General features: G+C 42.2%; 1 protein-coding gene across 3 annotated transcripts in view; it reads right to left on the bottom strand.

Moving 5' to 3' along the window:
• ARVCF (ARVCF delta catenin family member) overlaps positions 1-18,291 on the bottom strand; it is a 164,335-nt gene that overhangs the window by 124,461 nt on the left and 21,583 nt on the right. Inside the window, exon 1 of one of the 3 annotated variants that reach the window (XM_053959463.1) lies at positions 13,874-13,961. The exons of the other annotated variants lie outside the window; for them this stretch is intronic. Coding sequence (XP_053815438.1) covers positions 13,874-13,894 — 21 coding nt within the window. The 5' untranslated portion in view covers positions 13,895-13,961. Of the gene's footprint in view, positions 1-13,873; positions 13,962-18,291 lie in introns of those variants that run through there. 3 annotated transcript variants of the gene reach the window in all.

Here is an 18,291-nt window from a genome sequence, read left to right as displayed (position 1 = left end):
ACCCCCTTAAATCAGGCACCTTTAATCACATGGCCCCCACCAGGGGTAAGAGAAAGGTATGTTCTCATGTATGTTCTTTATACCTGCAATATATTCCTAATACTCTAACAGATATCTGCTTTCTGTCATACTCTGTGCTTGTTTAACCTTTACATCATTGTTGTCTAGAATTAATTCCATGTAATCTCTGACAGACTGTCTCCATGGTACTGACACATCGCCCCACATTATTATGTGCTGACATTCACAGCCACTTCATGAGACAAATGGTCCTCACTTAAGATGCTAAATCAGCAGCCATAGGATGCTCTAACGTGCTTCTCCCTAAATTGATCCTCGCTATTGTCAGCCACAAAAATGCAACTGATACATTGCACACAATCTTCATTCATCACATTTCAATTAAACTTCAATAAGACTGACTTCAAGAGCACCACCATCATCACCAGATGGCTGAAAGTTCAACTCACCACCAGCAAACATAACTTGCTGTGCCACTAACACCCTCCATTTAACAGCCTACTGCTCCTGTTTGGTACCAACTCATTGTCCTCTAAAGCAAGAAACCCCAGGGATAACCCAGAGCTTGGCTCTAGTCTGACAGTTTGCAGCATTTAAGGCACCTACAAGTGCATAGAATGCAAGGAACAGCAAAGCCTCCAGTCTCCCTGCTATGAAGTATTCACATATGCATGTGGATGCTTTGTAGTTCTGGAAAACTTTTACAGAAGCTCGAATTTTCAGAAGTATATTAGAAGTGAGGCATTGAGTAGCTCCCAAACCTTTCTGACAGCTGACATCTTTCTACACTTAGAAAATTCAGTGAGCTAAAGAAAGAAATATTTAGCTATTTGAATTAGTGTATTGTCCCTCCAAAATGAGGTGTACTGGGCTATAGAGATTTATCTTCTTTACATCTTATGTTACTTCAACAGCCAGCTAAAAATAGAAAAATGGTAATTATTTAGCGCATCTTTAAAGCAACAATTTCCCTCCCAATTAATTTCCAGTTCCTCAGTTTAATTATGTACTCAAATTTTCTTGACGCACACACTGCAAGAAGCTGAATGTGTTTCCTGTAAATTTAATCACCTTCAGAAATAATGACCCTAAAAGAACTTTGTAAGCAAAGAATAAGAAGTCCACTCCACTAAATCTGCCTGGACGGAGAGAAGGCAGAAATTGATGTCACCAGACAGTAAACTCTGGAGCTTGAACTCGAGTAACAAGCTGCTTTCACTTGTCTTCAGGGTAAATGACCTCCACATAATAACAAGTAGTTCCGGCCCAAATAAGAAGGAAACTCATCGCTCCCACAAAAAACAGGGGTCATCATTATTGCAACATCAGCCACCGTGGAGCCCAACCCAGGAGTCTTAATGTCTACTGAAGCTGCAGACAGCCCAGACCTATTTCTGTCAAGTTTAGAGACAAAACTCCTGTAAATTTCTTTAATATATGGGGAGAGAGTGGAAAGCAGAGAGATCAAGCACTGCCTTTCTGGAACCAGAGCAGAAGTAGCACCAGGGCAGAGCAATGCACGCTGCTGCACTCAGATCAGGCAGAAACACACAGACCTTCCTCCACCCAGAGCCAGCAGAAGGTTACCTCCAGCAGCTCCTATTATTTTCTTTTCAGCATTTCTCTATTCTTCTACCCTGTGGCCTTATCCTAGAAGGGGCAGTGGTCCAAAGGCCAAGGAACAAAGCAAGAGGGGCTCTTTACCTCAGAGGAGGGCACAGAGCTCCCCTGCACACAGAGCCCTGCATCGCTGGGGGATGCAGAGGTGCCTGTGCAGAGACCCTCCTGCCACAGGACACTCCTCACCCAGCTCTGACAGGACTCGCCTTGAACCTGTGCCTGAAACCTGTCTTTGTATTTAATCCAATCCTCTGGTGTGCACCTGCATGGCTTTTGTCTCGTGTTGGAGGCATGAGGGGGCCGGAGATTCTTTGCAGATAAGAGATTACTTCAGCATTGTACAATCAGAAGACAAGAAGAAAAGAACCCCTTACTACTCAAAGCTCTGTCATTTGAGCACAACAAAGGGGAACTTTTAGAACAAAGCATTTCTGAAATCAAATATCTGCTAAAAGCTTACACATTTCAAGCCTGTCTAGATTACTAACTAGGTCCAAGTGGAAATGCACAATCAGACAATAGAAGGCAGGGTTAGCACAAAGTGCAATGATCTTATAAAATATTTAAGCAAAGCATGTGACCATTGATAATATGCACTTTGATTGAACAATAGGTTGTGCACATAAACAACGTAGGGCTTTGGGGATTTTCCTCCAAACCTCTAGCATAGGGGCATTTGTGGGCAGGGAGGAAAAAAAATTAAGAAAGAAAAAACAAGCAATATACACAGAGACACATTCCAGACTGGCATGGCAGAGTCCCTTTAAAGTACATTTGTAATATTATGCACATTCTAGCTTAGGAACAGACACATGTACACACCAAGAGGTTCTGGAACCTTTAGGTTATTGAGGAAACAACACAAGAGGAAGGATTCTGCTGAGAACAAAGCTCTCATACTTACCTGTAGTCAGCAACTTCATCAGGCTGTTTCTGTGCTGAGGCTGGTCAAACCCAAACAAATCCATGGTTTAATTATTAGTAAAGCCCCCATCCCAGCTAAGGCAGGCAGGCAGCTGCACAGGAGTATAAACACATTAAATTACAGTATTTTTAATTCACCTGGTTAAAAATCAAGGTTTTTTTTTTCAAAAATTAGAATTCCAGAAGGAGACCAGGTAACAGGACTAAACTTCATTTCTCTTCTGAATCACACACTTCATATGAGCACAGCACCTATTCCTGAAACCACTCAATTGACAAAAGCCTGGGTAGGCTCCCTTCCTGCTCCAAACTCCAGACCAGAGAAACTCCAAGAAAATTAAGCCAGCAGCGATCATTTCTCCTAAGAAACACCCAGTCAGAGATGGTAATTATTTGCATGCCTTGCTTTACAATAAATAGACTGGCATCAGGCAAAAGCAAGTTTTACAGGACCTCATGCAGCACACCAGCAGTAAAATTCACTTGCTTACCAACCAGAGAGGAGGGGAAGGCTTGCATCCAGGAAATATTCCAGGTATGGTGTCACAGACCAAAACTTGGGGAAAAAGTGTGATGGAGGTTATAGGCTGTAGCTATGGGTTCATGAAATTCATGTCAGCTTGGGGACAGGCTGAAGCAGGAAAAGAGGCCATGAACTGCACACTCAGTTCCAGCATCACTTGTAGCACTGCACTGAACTGTCTGGACACCACAGCTGACTTGCCTCTCAATTCAGGGAGCTCTGTCTCCTTTCATCTAGGGGCATTCAAATCTTACCAGGAAACAGCTAGACAACTGGCTACTGTTAATTTGTGTCAAGTGAGGAATTCTACATGAGGAGCAATGCTCAGGCTTTCTAGGAAGGTAACTCACAATAGCTTACTTCAACCTTGGTAAGTAGTAAAAATACAAAACCATTTCCTATGTTAAAACACAGCAGATCGTATTTATGCTTAGAGGGAAAATATAAATAATTAAGAACGTATCATATGCCCTTTGTCCTCCTTAGTCCACCTTCACTATCATTGACCAATTTTTCTGGAAAAGGTGAACAGTGGGTTCAAATCCAAACCTCTGAGAAGACTTTAATTAATGTCTTTAAGCTGAGAGCGACCCTTTGTAAACATTCTTTTACAGATGCAGTAAGTCTGAGCATCACCATGACCACCATCAAACACTGCAGGGCTTCCATGAAGGAACTGATGTTATGCAAAATTCCAAAAGATAATGAAGACTCTCTTTACATAGCTACTACACATTGTGCGCCAGCAAAACACTGTACCAGCTTAAAAAGCTGAGAAGACAAAGAAGATGAATAACAGAATACATAGAATGTAACTAGAAACAAATTATACTCTGTAAATTTATATTTTTAAGGTATTTAGACCTGTAACACTGACACTTATCCATAAGCTGGAGTCAAGTCTACATCCCAATGAAACCTTCTGTGTCCCAGCTGTACCTGCAGTTGTCCTCATCTGCACCTCTACAGGTTAAGAACAAATTAAACCACAAGGTGATGTTCTGCAGCACAAGTTTTCCACTGCATTTGTGGCTACTGTGTGCATTTAGGCTCTCTGCAAAGTGTTTCTTTAAACTGCTGCTTATTGGATACAAAGCAGAGATGAAAGCTGTAAGAGAATTCTGTAAATTCTAGGATATTCCCAATACTGGTCAATCATACATCTTATTTAAAAAATACAATCAATACTGGAGATATAAAATATTAAAGAAATACTTAAGGCAGATATCACTACTCCTCACAACTACTACAGGATGGGGCTGCATGGTTCCCCTACTCTTGCTGGGTTTATAAGTAACTGCATCTGAATTAAACCCAGAGACTTATGAAAAATTGATGCTACACCAGAACAATTTTTGCCTGAGGTGTCACCCCCCCAATAAAGTTGAAACACCTATCCAGCCCAGTTTCTGTAACAATAAAATAATTACTTTCCTGTTACGGAAGTTGCACAAGACACCCCTGTCAACAAGGCAAGGGGCTAAAACTGTCAAAAAAGATAAAAAGAGCAGGGCAAGATTATTACGCTGAAATCCCAGGAGGTGCCCAACATCTTACTCAGGAGAAGATTCATTCAAATTTCATCAATCTATTGAATGAATAAGGTAGGCAGAAAGGATGCTGGTATCAAAGGGAAATTAATGATGACCTGAATTTGAAACACAGCGATCGCCCACACAGAGACTGAGACTCACAACGCCTCTGCGCCGCCCGGATCCGTCAGAGAAGGCTGCATTCTGGGACATGTCAATTAAAATTAAGAATGAAATAACTCTGTGCAACGGTGCTGAATGGCATTTTCTCTCAAGAGACCACAAGTTCCTACTGAGATTTCAGCTGTGCAATCCGATTTCCATTCTTAACTCTTTCATTTCCAAAGTAATTGATCTGTTCATGACACTCTTCCTTCAATTCTCAGCTAAATCCAAAGACATAATTTTATAGAGTCTTGGACCTACCCGTAGCCAAAACCTGGGCTACACTTCTCCAGAGTTAATGAGACACGAGTGCTGCAGAACACCAGCTCTAAATGCCTTTGGCACGATCAGAACTGAGTTGAGAATTTCAGGAACAAGATAAAAACCCGAGAAGTGGCAGTGTAACCCCAGGCTGAAGGGCACTGCTCAACCAGGCAAACCAGGCAACAATTCTGAGAAACTGGACCTCAAGAGTTGCCAGGGCCAATATTTGAGTTTCATTTGTCCAATGGAGAAGTCAGCCTTCATCACCTCACGCCACCTGCCCCACCCACCACGTGTCCCAGAGCTGCTGCCCAGCAGGGTGAGCAGTCCGTGTTCAGGCGGGATGGGACCAGGAGCCCACACAATCCTCTGGGCAGCCAGGGCTGCACTCCCACCACCCCTGTGGGAAACACAACTGAGCAGAACCCCAAACAGAGGGCATCTCTTTAGGGTATCTCATTAAGTGCTCAACAAAGCCATCTTGACATTTTACCTCAGGAGAACATGGGAGCTGCATTTTAAGAGGGAAGTACCTTTTGCAAATTTCTGCAATTCAAAAATCCACAGGAAATATTAGGAAAAAAGTAGTTTAAGTGTTGTGTTTCAACACAACGTTAACCTAAAAGGCATTTTTCAAAAACATTTATCTGTAATTTACAATCAGGAGAAAACTAATTCTCCTTGTCCCTTTAAAAGAAACTATGAATTTTTAGAAGACTAAAACAAAACACTTAAGGGAATTTTTAATACAGGAAGGAGGGATAAGGGCATGGGGGAAGAACCCAACAGACTCCGTAAATATTTTTGCAATTCTAGTTGCCAAAACAGTATCCACATAATGTACCTCAGCCAAGTTTCTCTGAACAAAAAAAATCCAAAGAGCAACAATTCATGAAATACACCCACACATTTGCAGTGTCTTTATGCAAGCATACACAGCACTTCAGCTGCTGTGGACATGACTCTTCCTTTACATGGCAGATGCTGATTTTACCAGTGTCTCTTTTTCTGGAAGGGCTCTGGAATTCAGCCAAGCTAGGCATGGGTGTTACACATTATATGCTATGCCTCTTGGTGAAGGCAGCAAAGGAAAAAAATTAAATTTTATCTGAGTACTGTAAAGTTTGTGCTGGCACTGTTAAGCTGAAATTTTGAAGCGTCAGCTTTGTGGGAAAAAAAATAGAACTGATCCCATGTAAATGAAATAAAGATGATTCTGACTGAAGTCTCAAAGACCAAGAAGAAGAAAAACCTACTGAATTAACAGTGTGCCACACTAGACTTAGGCAAACTGCAGGCAGATGCTTCAGTTCCTATTTAAACATCAAAACCAGCAGTCAGGTTTTCCAAATTATTCAGCAGATTGACACAGCACCTTTTAATTGATCTCTAATCATATCTGCGGCTGGTACAAACTTTTAAAGGTTTGAAAGTCTGTCCCTCAAACCTGGTTACCTATATAGCAGCAGTTTTCTCTGAATATTTGGCCCTTGAAGACATGGCAGGGAAAAATAAATTTTTTAATCCAACATAAGAAGGGTCACAACTTTTTCAGCAATGAACTGAACAAGGTTCTCCCTCTCACTTTGCTTTTTCATACGACTGATGGAAGATAATTTCTGTATGTTAAAATATAAAAGCTGCAACTGTAAATATGAAGGTCCATCACCAGTACATAATAAATGAATTGGTGCTTCTCTGCACTCCTTGCAGTGCAAGAAGGGTGGGTGCAGTGTCACTTCCTGTTTGCTTTGTATTTCCTGAACATTATCCAAGTCTTTTTCCCCCAACTCCTACATCTAAAATGACTGATGGCTGCTGGTTTTGATGTAATGACAAATGGCTCTTGCCTCCAGAAACAACCTGCTAAAACGAATATTGTACCTTAGAAGCAAAGTACTACTCTTAAAAACTGCCAACAGTGTGCACTAATACATAGCCCTGGTATTACTGTGCCACTAACTGGTGTCGTGGCTGTCACTGGAAGATGAAAACCTGAATAGCAAAGAGAAAAGAAATGGGATGTGATAAGACTGCATCATAAAATACAAGATAAATGTGTCACTATGACCATTCTAAACTCAGGTAATAAAATAACATGTCTTTGTTGAAAGAATTACCCAAATGAGATTAAATTGCTGAGGACAAATGTGATGTGCTCCTCATCTAGCACACATGTACTCACATTTACATAGGCTAATGTAAGAAGAGGAATACATTTTTTAAAAATTCTTGTAAACATATTGTTGTCAGAAATACAGACCACTCCTGTTGGTCAAAGAGGAGAATGAAGAACTGGAAAGTGTAAGATTATTAAAGCACATGGGTGAAGAAAAATGTATTACTGAAAAACAGAGACAGGAGCTGCAGCATCAGGTTCTGACACTCTTAGTGCTGGGACACAATCACCCTACAGAATTAACACCATAACCAGCACACTTCAGAAAGCTGCCAAATATTTTAAAAGTATCTACTGACTTGCCTGGCAGCGCTAGAAGGCAAGGGCAGACTTTCTGCACCACTGATTCACTGAAATTTCACCCAGAAAACCATGTGGTTAACTTCACCCAACCACAAGCATCAGGAGGCAGCCCTGCCACTGTCCCCCTTTCTGGGGAGGAAACCAGAACTTTGCTTCCCTCCTATTTGCAAATGAACCAGTGGGTTCATCTGGAACAGCATATAAAGGATGCAAAGCACTTCTGAAGCCCCAGTCATAGCACTGGGAGCTTCAAGGCACATGTAAACCAAGGCACTCAAATTCCTGACTTTCCATGACTTAGGAATGGCCATTCTGGATGCCACAGGAAGGCAAGAAGGTCACGCCAGCAAGGTGCCTGGAAGTAAGTGATACCTATGGACATCTGCATGACCTGATGCAGAACCAGAGCAGTTGCTCAACAGAATTTATGCCAATATAAGAGACAGTGGGTGCCATAAAAGAACTTCCAGATACTGTTCTGGAATATAAATATAAAGAATTTGTCTGGTTTATCAGTGATTAACAAGTATTAAGGAAGGTGCTGACAGAGAAATCTAGCCACCCACAAAATTTGCTCTGTAAATAAGTAATTTTGTCCATTCAAAACAAATGTTTCACATTACTGCAGTGCAGTACTGTGTGAATCCCTATATGTAATCTTTCACTGGTTTCTTTATCAATCCTTTCTCTAGAGCTACTTGGAATTAACATATTTCCAAAGGCCTGTATTGAACTCCTTAAACAAGTGACTTTATCTTATTCAAATTTGGAGTTCTCATCTCTGCGTAACTCTGGTAGAGACACTGATTTGTGTCTTTGTTGAAGTATCACACACCCAACCAGCCAAGGCCCACTCAGTGCCATTCCCAGGAGCCCATTTGCTGTTATACCCTTAACAGCAAATTCACCTGAGAATCATATCAAAAGAGAGGGATGCAAATATCTTCAGATGCAAAACTTACGAAACTAATTTCCAGAAGTTTACAATTCAAACAGCAGAATAATCCTGGTCACACATAGGATCTGTTTATATCTCAGGGCTCTACCATCCATAAACAAATTATGCTGCATCTCTTTCATCAGCTCCTTAATCAATTACAAGCTTGTACTTTGAAAGGACTTCTGAACATTCCAGATTATTCTTCTGATCAGTCTTACACTACACACATGCAGAGTAATGCTACTTAAATTAAACCATCTTCTCATCTCCACATATGTATTTTTATACCCACACACATAAATATAAACACACACAAAAATACAATCTCTACTATACAAAAATAAGCCCTGACTCTGGTTTCATCACAGACTTTCAGGAACAACTCTCTGAACACTACAATAATCTTGCTGAGAAAGTTTTACTGAAAATGAAAGTTCAGAACTGTGCCAAGTGATTTAGCTTGTAGAGGCAGAAATTCCAAAGCTCAAAAATACTTCAAGTTTAGTTAAAACACTTTCTTTTTTGAACACTGAGGAGTTGTGATGCTAAGGATAGATGTGTGGGATTGGACAAAAGGGAAAACTCTGGTATTTCAATCTTCTGCTGTAAGCAGGTGTGGGCCTGACTCAAAGAGGCAGAGAACACCACTGGAAGTTATGGATTTTCACATTACTGCAGCATAGAGGGAGCACCGAGTTCATGCAGTTTTCAAACAGTACAACAGATACAAAAGGTTATGCTGCCCTAAGAAAGCAAGTGTTGCTCATCTGGCTTCTCTCAGGTATAGTCACACGCAAATTAAAAAAAGGTCCCAAAGCCTGGCTGCAACTTAATGAGAGACAGAAGACACAAAAGACACAGTGACATTTAAAACTATCAATGTTTGAGTTTCAGCTTTCCTTTTATCCAAGAATTTGAAATATGCTCCCTCTAGTCTAAGGATTTATTTCAGGGACTCCATTTACTCTTCAAACCTCCACTGGAAAAACAAAACCAAAGAAAACCTACTAGCAAAATCCTGTGTTTCACTTCTCACATGCTACTGAAACAACAGTGGTTTTAAAAACATCTGAAGAATACAGTCTTGTTATTGCTCCAGTCTGTCCTTGGGAAGATCTGTGCAAACCAAATGTATACAGAGCGCGCAGGCCAAGGCACTTGAGATTTTGTATTGTACTGTCACCTTGCTTCACCAGCAGAGCCATCACACAAGCTCCTGCCCACACACTCCTGTTCATCCCCTGCCCTTTTCTTTCTCCCAAAAACTTCATACAGAGCCACTTCTCCTCCCTGTTTCATGCCCAGGAGGAAGGTACAACCCTCCCAAGGGCCTCAAACAGCCTGCTTCAGGAGGCAATTCCTCTTTTCATGAAGCTTTATGGTTTGTTTCAGCTTTTCTGCTGCATCAGTTCACTGGTTCTGTTCCCAGAATGGTCCCCAAACATGAGGGCATTACCTTGTTGCACTTTGGGAAACCAACAGCCAGCAGCAGTGAAGAACAGGATTTTCTGAACTCCAAGGCTGAACCTCCCATCTCACACCACAATATCCACAAATATTTCCACAAAGGAGAACAAGCAGTGGTGCAGTCTGAAGCAGGAGCTTTTTAGAAGTTTCCCTGCATTACAGCTACAAAATTTTGGTAGCACAGAGGATGTAACTTAGAGCAACTGAGGAACAGAGGTAGGAACAGGTAAAGACATGCTAAGAATATGCTAAAATCCAGTGAAATGCCTTGTTCTTTTTAACACTCAAATGCAAGGACAGAACTTCACCAGTGACCTTGATCCTACTCCTACTGAATCAAACCTTAAATTAGTGGCAGAAATGAACTCCTGGGAAAAAAAGTGTTTGTGAGCAGCTTTGTTATAAACATCCAGTCCATCCAGTTTCAAGTGTGATCGTTTAACACACTTTTCTCTCCATTTTACCTTCCTTAATCAGTATTTCTACATTTGGAAAGACCTTGAGTGCAGACATTTATTTAAGGAAAAAAACCAACTACACCAACCAAACATGTTTTTATTTTTAATAACTGCAATGTAATTTCAGCAAAAATTGCAGCCAGGCTGATGCTCCATGTACAACAGCTCCAGACCTTGGGGACAGGTGGTTAAGCAGTACAGCCTCACAAAGTGGAATTGCTGGAATGCTTTGCTTGGTATGTCCATTGCTGTTACAAAGCTGTGCACTCACACAAAATTAACATTACAGGCCCTCACATCTCCAACAGCAGTTTTAAAGGAACACAGCTCCTACTGAGGCATTTTCAGAAACAGAACACTTCCATTTCCACATTTTACACAGGCTCCAAGGCTTCCTCGTTATGCTGAAGGACTCAGCTATGCAAGCTCCTCCGTGGAAGGTAATGGCACATTCTCACACCTGAGTTGATGTTCCACACCTGAACTGAGCAATAACTGCCCAAAGAATTCAAAAATCCACTGTCCTGTAGAGAATTACTGCCTCTGTGGTAGAGCTCACACAAGTGTGTGCCTCCATTCAGTTGCTCCAAAGTTCAACACCCTAGTGAGTCCCAAAACACATTCCCTTTGCCCAGCTCTGCTACAGAGGTCACACCTGCTGCCAAAGGGAATGCTTGGGGGAGCAAGGAAGACTCAATACTGGAGACTGCTGCATCTCTTCACTCCAAGGCAGTAAAGCCTATTAGACCTGTTTCAAGCCTTTCATATGTGAGAATCCATGGGCGAATCTCTACAGAGATCCATGCCAAACCTCACACTCCCTTCTTATTTGGTTTTTCTAATATGACTTGACCAATTGCTTGGAAAATAATGATTCTGTTGCATGCTGCACCTCCATGAACATTTCTTCCACAAGCTTTCCATCACTGGTACAGAATCACAGCAGGGATGTCACTAATGCATTAAATGCTTTTTCATCTTGCCAGATCTACGATTTCATACTCTCTCACATCAGTATTATCCTCTAGTGAAATGCTTCAGGAACAAAGTGCTGAGGAAGGCCAGCTTTACTGAGGTCAGTGCCTGAATCTGGAATGTTAATAAAGTATTTTCCAAAGCAAGAGTAACAGAGAACTGAAGAGCTTTTGCCAGAAGTCACTTTAAGTGACTCCTTTCCCCTTCACAACTTCATGGCCCTGAGGCAAGCCAGCACTTTAGGTTTCAGATCCAGATCAAAGGCGTATGTGATACTGCATGAACACATATTTTAACAGTTCTAGACTTCAAGATCCTTCTCAGTTTCATAAACTCTTTACTTACTTCAAGGCCACTGCAGATACTCAGCACAAACTTCAACAGCCTTCATCCCTCATGAGCAGGAAGGGGAATGGCCAAGGGAGGACTCAAGAAGGTGACACCCACCCCACACATCATGGCCACATTTCTGGTTTTCAGCATTTGGGTCCTCTACCAGTGCTCTCAGGTACAATGCTGCTTTTGTGGCCCAGAACTTCAGGAAGCATGACTATTCTCAACTTCTAAAGAAGTTATTCTTCATTGTTTTTAATTACTATTTCACAGCTGTCCTTATCTAAATACAACAGGCCTTCAGTTAATGTGGCAGAAGTCCAATGTAGTATCTCTCCTATCTTTATCTGTATGGATTGTATAAACTTGTCATCCACCTCAAAATCATTTATTCATTTGGTTTAGTTTTACTTAATTGTGATCATTACAGCTAAAGAATCACTTTCTAGAGGCCCCGTAACTGCACAGTAAATTTTTCTGACAACTCATGGCTTAAAACCACCACCTTTCATTAAGCAAAGCATTCTCTAATAAACTGTGCTACCAGATTGAACAGTTATTCTGTGAAAAGACCTCAGAATGAATCCAGAACCATTACTCCGACAAAAGAGATAAAATACCACATCTCTGTCTAATCTTCAGCTATGACAGACAGTGTGAAAATTAAAACCATGACATTTTTTTGTTTTGATATGGGAGAAGAATTTACAAGCTAACTGAAAAGCATGACCTAAAGTGATTAACTACAACCTTCCACTCTCACTCAAGCTTTTCCGCCTATCAACACAGAAAACCCAGAAGACATGAACACAGCTGTACTGCACGGGTAAAAGACATGAAATACTTTTTTTTTTTTTTACTGTTAGCATTCTGCTCCTTACCTCCAGCTTTTTCCTTTATGTATTAAGAAAACCCAGAGAAAACCAAAATCCCTTGGAGCTGCTAACTAGATCATCTATCTCAAACTCAACAATCCATTGCACATAATCTGACAGGTACAGTAGCTGTGGGTCAGGCAATATGAACAGCACCACAGACGAATCAAATCCCTTCCTAAGACGCCCACAGGAAGCATGACACACAAACAAGTACCCAAACAAACCAGCATTCGGCCACCTCCAGCAGGCAGGACTGTGATTCCAGGGAATCCTACAGACAAAGAAATGCTCACTGGAGGACCCAGCTGAAAGGGCTACTTTCCCCTCAAGGGAATCAGCATCTTATTTGCATCATGAAATGATTCAGCCTTCTGTTACTGAGATGGGTGGGTGAAACACAGGGTATTAAACCAAGCCAGAGAAACTCTAACAACCCCAGTGCAATGAGCCTTCAACAAATTCAGGGATGTATTATCAGTGATGTATTACTGTGGCATTTTCTTATTCTACAGTACTCTGTTTTAAATTACAGAGGCAGAGGAGAAAAAAAGAAGATTAAGAAAAAGACACAACCTCATCCTAGTTGAAGAAGCAGCTCTACCCTGCCACCACCTGAATTTATCAGGTTTCCTGAGGCTTACAAGGTAGGAGAAGGAGGCTACCCAGGAAAGGACCTACGAATTACAGGAGTCTATACTATTTCTATTTATTTAAATCTAGTCCACAACAGCTTTGCCCTGGAATACCCAATGACACTTGAAAATAAAGAATAATATTGGAAATATTTTTACACCAAGTTGTAAGTCCATTATAACTACTAAGATGACAGCCAAGAAGAACTTTATGTTTAAGATAACATTTAGAGTGAAAAACCACCGTTTTTTCTCTGGTATGTCCAGCAACAAAATCAAAGAGAAAGCCAGAGAGCACAGTATGGGAAAAGCAAACACTGAACAAAAGCACAATAGCTAAGCTTTCTCTTTTAAAAGCACTATTTCTAGCTGTTCATGTCAAAGAGCTCCCTAGATTTATTGAGCAGGACGAGAAGGTCAAAGAACACAATGGCTTGCTTTTTTGGGTGTTTCACCAGTTAACACAACAGAGACAAAAGCAGATTCTCTCTCGAATGCTCCGCTAGAAAGAGCAGCTCAGCTTTTGCTCTTAGTTCTCAGCTAAAAACGAAAACACAAGTAAACAACCCCTTCCAGCGCTGACAGCTTTCTCCACGCCACCAGGACCCCGCACACGCGGCCGCAGAGCCCGAGGGGAAGGACACAAGTTTCGCACTAACCTGTTTGAGTTCCGCAGGCATTTATGCGAGGTGCAGGTCCCGCTGTCCCCAGCACGGAACACCTCCGGCTGCCCGCAGCCCCTCCGCGGACCCAGCCTGCTGCTCTGACAGCCTCCGGAGCCTCTTCCCCAGGCGAAGCTCGCTCCTTTTATACCCGAACCGGCACCCTCGGCGCCCCAGAGCCCCTCCGCAGCTTCCCTACGGACTGAGCCCATCCAGGGAAAAGCCCCGCTCCGCCGGCAGGACCGGCACCGCCGCGGCTCGGCAGGGGACGCGTCCGCGTCCCTCTCACATGGCCGTGCGGCCGCTGCCCCGGCGCCGGGAGGCTCCGTGCGGGGGGCGGCACTGACGGGCAGCCGCAGCCGGAGCGGGCCACGCCCGGCGCGCCGGGGGAGCGGGGAGAGGGGCAGGGCTGGGCAGCGGGGAGAGCTGCGGGAGAGCCTCGGCTGTGCCCGAGCAGCCTCGGCTGTGCCCGGCGCCGCCGCGCGGTCCCTCCGGCTGCCGGCGACTGCACCGAGCGGCTGCGCGCCCGGAGCCCCGGGGGTTCCCCCGCTTCCCGGCCCGCCCCCCCCCGGATCTCTCCTGATGGATTACGGAGACAAAGAGGGAAGCCGCCTGTTCCCGGCGTCTCAGAGCGGTAACCTGCCGGCTCCGGCGGCACACAGCCCTTCTCACAGCGCCTGCCCGGAGAGCGCAGCTACCTCCGGAATTACAGGGCGGTCTGCAAGAAAGCACAAGAAAAGAAACCTCCTCGCTTGCTTACTTTTTGCACTTCACTTCGAGATTAATGGCATCCCTAATGCACCAACACCAGAGAACGATGATCTTGCATCACTATCTCCTCCCTCTTGTATTTTACACAGGTGCGGCTTAGAGCTGAAAAGTACAACTGACCTCATTTTGTAAAGCCATTCACCTGCCCACAAACCTGTACCACATTCATTAGCAGATTGCCTGGATAAATTACTCATTACCAAAATGAATGCCAGGTGTGCTATGCCTTGCATCCACCACATTCTGCAACAAAAACTGGGACTTCACAGCATGGTTCAACACGGTTCTCACATCCATCTATTCCTAGTAAATTGGAAATACCTGGTTTTTAACATTCATTCTTTGAACAAGGTTGTGAACCTCTATGAAATATCTAGGAAGAAGGGGAGCCTTCCCATACGTCTTATTCTAGGATCTGATCCTTCTTTCTGTTTTTTCCACAAAATTGCAAGAAGTGATGTATTAAATATTTTAAGACATTAAGTCTTGAAAGAAAGAGATGTAGGTTGGTAGGTGTGAACCAACTTAACTAAACCTGAAGCATTTTTCCCCTGGAGCTACAACAGGACAAGAGGAGATGTTCAGCCAGCCCTGAACCAGAGCCCTGCCCTTCCATTGAAGCTGTTGGCCAGATCTGGGAGGGATTGAGGCCCCCAGCGCTGAAAATGCAGCACTGCTTGCAGATAGCTGCTAAGAGGCAATGGTGGGTCTCCCTTTTCCTACGAGGTTCCTGCAGCAAACCAAAGCCATAAGTAAATCCGACACTGTAACAGCTGGTGGCTGAACAATGGTAATTAGGGACTGAAAGATATTGGCATCAAATTAGAGACTATCCCTGGAAAACAGGCATAGTCAGAGTCAGGGAGACCAGCTATACACCAGGAAGAAAAGTACAACTGAATTGTCTTTAATTATCAGAATAGGCATCTTTGCACAAAAAGTTCTTTTCATCCCAGCTTCAGGTTCCTTGAAAATTTTAAAACATCCTTCCAGTGTCCCTATAACTAACAGTTAATTTGTATAAATCTTACCAGAGGAACCTGAAAAAGTGGCATTTCCTCTACAGACATTTAAGAGTGGAAGAAATGTTTCAGACCTATTTAATCCTAATTTCAGCCTTCCTACTACTGCCAATGTCAGCATTCCAGATGTATACCAGAGCTAAGGCTTTGTACTTTATGGCAGAGAACAGGGCAGAGCTACTTTACCCAGCTCATCCTAGTTTGTTTAGAAATAAATGCGGTGAAGTTTTACCAAGCCCTTGAAGTACCAAGGGCATTGGTAGATGTTGCACAAGGTTTAGCTGAAGTGATTTGCTTCACTGGAGGGAAAAGATGCATTCTATCTACAGGGGAATAATTTAGAGGCGACTGTAGTGGCCATTAATAAAATACGTAAAGGCCAAAGCAAAAGGAATGAGGTTTGTATGAGTCTCCTGTACTTTTGTACAGTGCTCTCCCACCCCTTCTCCTTGTCCAACTTTTCTTCAGTTAACAAACTAAAATAGCTCCACTTTTGTTGAGGCCATGCTGGCACAGAACAGCACCATTCAATTTAGCCATGCACATGGCTATGTGCCAGACCTTTATACCCTGTCAAAGAAAAAACCAGTGTAAAGCCTATATCCATAGGGCACTGAAGGAGCTACTCCTGCATGCAAAGTGATGAAACTGAAAACCTTCCTGGCTGGATTTGCCAATTCTTACTCGCATAAGAAGTCTCTCATGTTGTAAACCCACATATATTTGTGCAAGCCATGCAAGATTAGTGCTGCTGAATTTTGAAGTCCCACCTGCTGGAGTCAGGTTGTTATTTAAAAACATGCTTTTACTCTAAAATATGAAATAGATGCTTGTAGGCCTTCTGGTAGTAAAGTAAATTTTGCAAATGTTTTGACTCAAAGCTAAAAGATTTTTTTTTAAGGGAAATTACATTTCAAGTCCCCTTAGCCTCTTGCAATATTTTACTAGCTCATACAATTCTGAATGCTGAGATTTGGCAATGTGAAGTCAAAGAACTAATTACCTAAAAAAGAGTTATGGATTAGATCCCTAAGGTTATACTGAACTTCCAGATTCTGGCAACAAACACTCTATCCATTAGTATCAGACTGCTGACTACATCACAACCTTCCCCTCTTTTTTTTAAATGAACCTTAAATTCTTAATCTGTCTTTTTTTTTTTTTTCCAGCTGCAAAAGTAGGGTGAAAACCTTCTTTCTTCTTGCTGAGAAATTAAAAATTTATAAATAGGAAGGGATTTAATTCTTTGGAAGATGGAATAGTATAGTATCTCAGCCAAGCTCTCTTTTCTTATTTTCTCCCATTACCCTTAAAAAATTCCCCATCACTAGTGCTGCTCTATAGATTGATCTGCTCTCGGAGGCAGTAAAAAGGAAATGGTTTACAGCTCTGCCTGGGATCATAACATATGGCTTCAGTGATATGTAACTTCCATAAACCCAACAGAGCAAGAAGACACAAGATGAATCAAGAATCCCAGCTAACCATATAGGCAAAAGCACTGCCATCACCCATGGCAATTCTCCGAATTAGAGAGCCTGTATTCATACAGGGGCTTCCATGCCAAGGGTGTTTTATTGTCCTTCTGTGAATTTCACACAGCAAATAAACAAGGTTAAGTGGGAGAACTAAAGCACAGCACCCTGGGATGCGTCAGAGTGCCCTACAGTCGTGATTTCAATCCACACAAATGCAAACAGAACATTCTGAGATACATTTTGAAATCTTTTCCTGTTAGCATTATCATAATTTTTAAATGTATTTGAAAAGTTACAGGAGCCCATTCAAAGCATCTGCACTTGCTCCAAAATGGTTGCATGACTGCAGAAGGACACATCCACCCAGGTATCTCTAACGTTGCTATGAATATGGTTTTGACAATCTTCTTGCTCCCATACTGCAAGTTTAGAAATGGAGACGAAGCTAGAATGCCTCAATAGGGAGCTGTTGTATAAATGGAGGATAATTTCAGGTGTCTTCTTTATTTAAGAAACCAGTATTAAAAAGAGGTCTAAAGGATCACAAGGGCTGAAGAACAATACAGCAAAGCAGACATTTTCTACAGGCTGACACCACTAGGCATTTCAGTAAGTTCAGGGGATTTTAATTTGTATACCAACACAGCTTCCATCTTGCTACATCTAGGATCAGTCAACTCCATTTCATCTAAGTTGTCATATGACAGCATGAGAACAAGGACAGTGTGGTGACAGCACTGCTTACATTAGAAACAAAGGACAGAGGAAGGTACATGTCACTGCATATAGGTCACAACTGAATGAATGACCTATGTTTCCTCCCCGCAGCTTCATTTAGGTAAGAATCACATTAGGTAAGAGTCACATTTAGGTAAAAATCAACTACATTTTAAAGGGATAAAAAAACCTCCTCCTGTTTATGAAAAAAAAAAAAATAATTACCATGACATTTATAACAGAATTTCAACAGCAAGGAAAACAGATCAAGTTAAGGTTGGTACTGTGACCATAATTTCATGCTGTAGTTATTGGAAAGGAAAACAAAGACTCAAATGCAGGAAAGAAAGACCCAGTATTAACTATGTTTCATTTCTTAGATTCTGTTTTGGTTTGTGGATTTTCCAGACGATTTGTGCTGTATTTC

The sequence above is a fragment of the Vidua chalybeata genome, chromosome 18, assembly GCF_026979565.1.
Source record: "Vidua chalybeata isolate OUT-0048 chromosome 18, bVidCha1 merged haplotype, whole genome shotgun sequence".
Lineage (NCBI taxonomy): Eukaryota > Metazoa > Chordata > Aves > Passeriformes > Viduidae > Vidua > Vidua chalybeata.
Note: the sequence above shows the minus strand (reverse complement) of the source record. Positions and strands in the feature narration are given on the sequence as shown.